Source organism: Penaeus monodon, chromosome 2, assembly GCF_015228065.2.
Source record: "Penaeus monodon isolate SGIC_2016 chromosome 2, NSTDA_Pmon_1, whole genome shotgun sequence".
In the NCBI taxonomy this organism is placed as follows: domain Eukaryota; kingdom Metazoa; phylum Arthropoda; class Malacostraca; order Decapoda; family Penaeidae; genus Penaeus; species Penaeus monodon.
This window is the reverse complement of record NC_051387.1, coordinates 27,421,940-27,424,780: the sequence shown is the minus strand read 5'-3', so window position 1 is coordinate 27,424,780 and position 2,841 is coordinate 27,421,940. Positions and strand designations below refer to the sequence as shown.

Here is a 2,841-nt window from a genome sequence, read left to right as displayed (position 1 = left end):
AGGGACCAAAAAAATTGCTTCAAAATTAAATATTTTTACTGATACAGCAAAAAGGGGTTGGTAAAAGTTAGTTAAAGATGTATTAGACTTCAATTTTCAGTGCTCAAAAGATTTTACAATCAGAAATTTCTAATTCGATACAGGATTTAAAAAATGTGTAATGTCTTTTTGCTTAAGAGATTTCGCTTGATCACTTTCATAAAGCCGTTAAAAATAAAAAATCGCTCTTTTCATTATTCCACTTTTGTCACTGAACATGGCAGCATCTTTCAAAACTTCTAAAGCTCATTCAATCGCAGATCTTGAAGGCTTTTCCGCCACAAGGTCAAACATCTCTCCACCTTGGATCTCTTCATCACCACTCTCTTCTTCTTCGTTTTCTTGGTTCTTCAGCCTGCTCACGATATCATCTTCATTCATCTCAGGGACTGTTGCAATGACGTCGTCGTCCAAGCTCACTAAAGCAGTGGCGGTGACATCATTCGGCACCATTGATGAATCTGCTTTCCTCAAGTTATTCAAGCTTTCTTGAAGATCTTTAAACGGGTCATCAGAATAATCAATGGCAGCCTGTTGGCCATCAGGGTTGATACCAGCCTTCCTAAAACAGCTTACAATGGTTAGAATCTGCCAGTAACTTCATTCCTTGCAAAATTGATATCTTTGGACAAGGCTGTTTTTCTTCGAGAGCTCTGGAAATCAGACGTACAACCTTTCTGCGATAATACGCTTTGAGGCTGCGAATAACACCTTGGTCCATTGGTTGCAAGATAGACGTCGTATTTCGTGGCAGAAAGACAAGCTGCACGTTGGTCAAATTGGACAACGTTGGATGAGTAGGGCAGTTGTCGATAATGAGAGCAATTTTTCGACCATCTACCCGGAATTTTCGGTCGACTTTACATACCCACTCTTCGAAGATTTCGCTGCTCATCCAGCTCTTTTTTTGCAATGTATACTGGGTAGTAAGATGCTTGATATTCTTAAAACATCGTGGGCTTTTCGACTTTCCGATCACGAACATAGGCAATTTTTCTCCTTTCGCACTTGCTGCAGCCATTCCGGTAAACCTGACTTTGCTTTTCTTCCCCCGGGAACACTTTTCTCCTTTGAAGTGATGGGTTTTATCTGGGAGACATTGGTAGAAAAGACCGAACCCGTCAGCATTGAAAATATCTTCCAGCTTATAGTTTGACAGAATTGTTGGTAAAGTTGTTTCATTCTAACAACTGGTCATATGTGGAGTAACGGACTTAGATTCACCACCAACGGTTTTCAACGAAATGTGCCGAAAAAAATAAAGTAAAAGCAGGTGTAAGCCAACCCTTAATTATCGAACGTACTTGTGATTCGAATGTCATCTCTCAAAATCGAATAATTTTCAACCAGAGAATAATAACCCTATTGATAATTATGCTGTAGCAATAAGAAAGAATAAACAAGTGGTTGGACATGTACCATTAGGGGAGAATGGAAACTTTGAAAAACAATCTTTTACTGATCCCTATGGGAAATGTAGCATAACTGTAACTGGAAAGGCAGTTAATCTTGGTGATGGCAAATGAATGCAAGTCCCCTGTATTTTACACCTTTCAGGGCAAAAATTGATGGTGGATATATTAAAACAGTAAAATATAGTTTAAAAGCTTTTTGTAAAAAACGATATTTAAAAGATAGATTGTGGTTTTACAGTATAAATGTTGTTTTCTTACCTTTTTTTCCACTTGTCCAGCCAACCATCTGATGTTTTAAAGGTCGGGAAATCAAAGCTTTTTTTTTTTTTTTTTTTTATATGTGTGTGTGTGTGTGTGTGTGTGTGTGTGTGTGTGTGTGTGTGTGTGTGTGATATCCCTGCTGAACTTCTAAAGGCTGGGGTTGAGCCTATGACTCGGGGCTTGCATAAAGTCTTGACTGCCATCAGGCAGTCTGGTACCATTCCCCCTGACCTGTTGAGGGGATCGTTGGGACTGTAGCAACTACCGTATCATTACACTGCTCAGCATACCAGGCAATGTTTTCGCCCACATTCTTCTGAAACGGATCCGCGACCACCATCAGAGGCATCAGAGACCGGAGCAGTCTAGATTCACTCCTGCAAATCCACAATAGACTGAATACTAGTGCTTCAAGTAACTGTGGAACACCATCGTGAGTTTGGTCGCGGGTTGCTTGCAGCCTACATCGACCTAAGAAGGCGTTTAACTCGGTGCATCGTGAATCGCTATGTGAGATCCTGAGACTCGGGGGAATTAAGACGCAGATTATTGGCCAAGCAGCAAGCCTTTATACCGATACTGAAAGTGCTGTAAAGTGTGGTGGGGATCTGTCAAACTTCTCCCAAGGCTGTGTCCTTGCACGAACACTTTTCAACATGTGTATGGACTGGATAATGGGCAGAACTACTAGCCAAAGTCAGTGTGGAGCAACACTGGGCAATATCAAGGTCTCAGACCCTGGAGTCATTGGTGGTGGCTCTTGATGCATTTAGCAATGAGGCGAAGCCCTTTGGCCTAGAGGTCTCCTGAATCAAAACCAAGATTCAGGACTCTGGGAGCCTGTTAGGAGAACCCATTCAGCCGATCTATGCTTGCGGCGAGGACGTTGAAGTTACAGAGAGTTTTACATACCTTGGTAGCGTAGTCCATATCTCTGGGCTGTCAGACCAAGAAGTCAATAGACGAATTGGTCTGGCAACAGGAGCCATGAACTCGATCAACAAGAACACTTGGAGATGTCGGTACCTATGTAGAAGGATCAAGCTACGTATATTCAAGGCCTTGATGCTACCAATTTTGCTCTATGGAAGCGAAACCTGGACACTATCTAGTGCCTTGGAGTCTC

The 2,841-nt window shown here is 41.9% G+C and overlaps 1 protein-coding gene across 1 annotated transcript; it reads right to left on the bottom strand.

Annotated features, from left to right (window-relative positions):
• Positions 1–285: 285 nt before the first annotated feature.
• LOC119578472 (jerky protein-like) lies at positions 286–1,060 on the bottom strand. The gene is made up of 2 exons (XM_037926052.1): positions 729–1,060; positions 286–601 (listed from the first exon to the last, which is right to left on the bottom strand). The coding sequence occupies exons 1-2, from the start codon at positions 1,058–1,060 to the stop codon at positions 286–288; spliced, it is 648 nt and encodes a 215-aa protein (XP_037781980.1).
• Positions 1,061–2,841: the final 1,781 nt, after the last annotated feature.

Excerpts from the sequence above, each read along its gene's own strand:
- LOC119578472 (XM_037926052.1), bottom strand. The coding sequence starts at position 1,060 with ATGGCTGCAGCAAGTGCGAAAGGAGAAAAATTGCCTATGTTCGTGATC. Across the intron at positions 602-728 it reads GTTATTCGCAGCCTCAAAGC|GAAGGCTGGTATCAACCCTG; the intron begins GTATTATCGCAG and ends AAGCTGTTTTAG.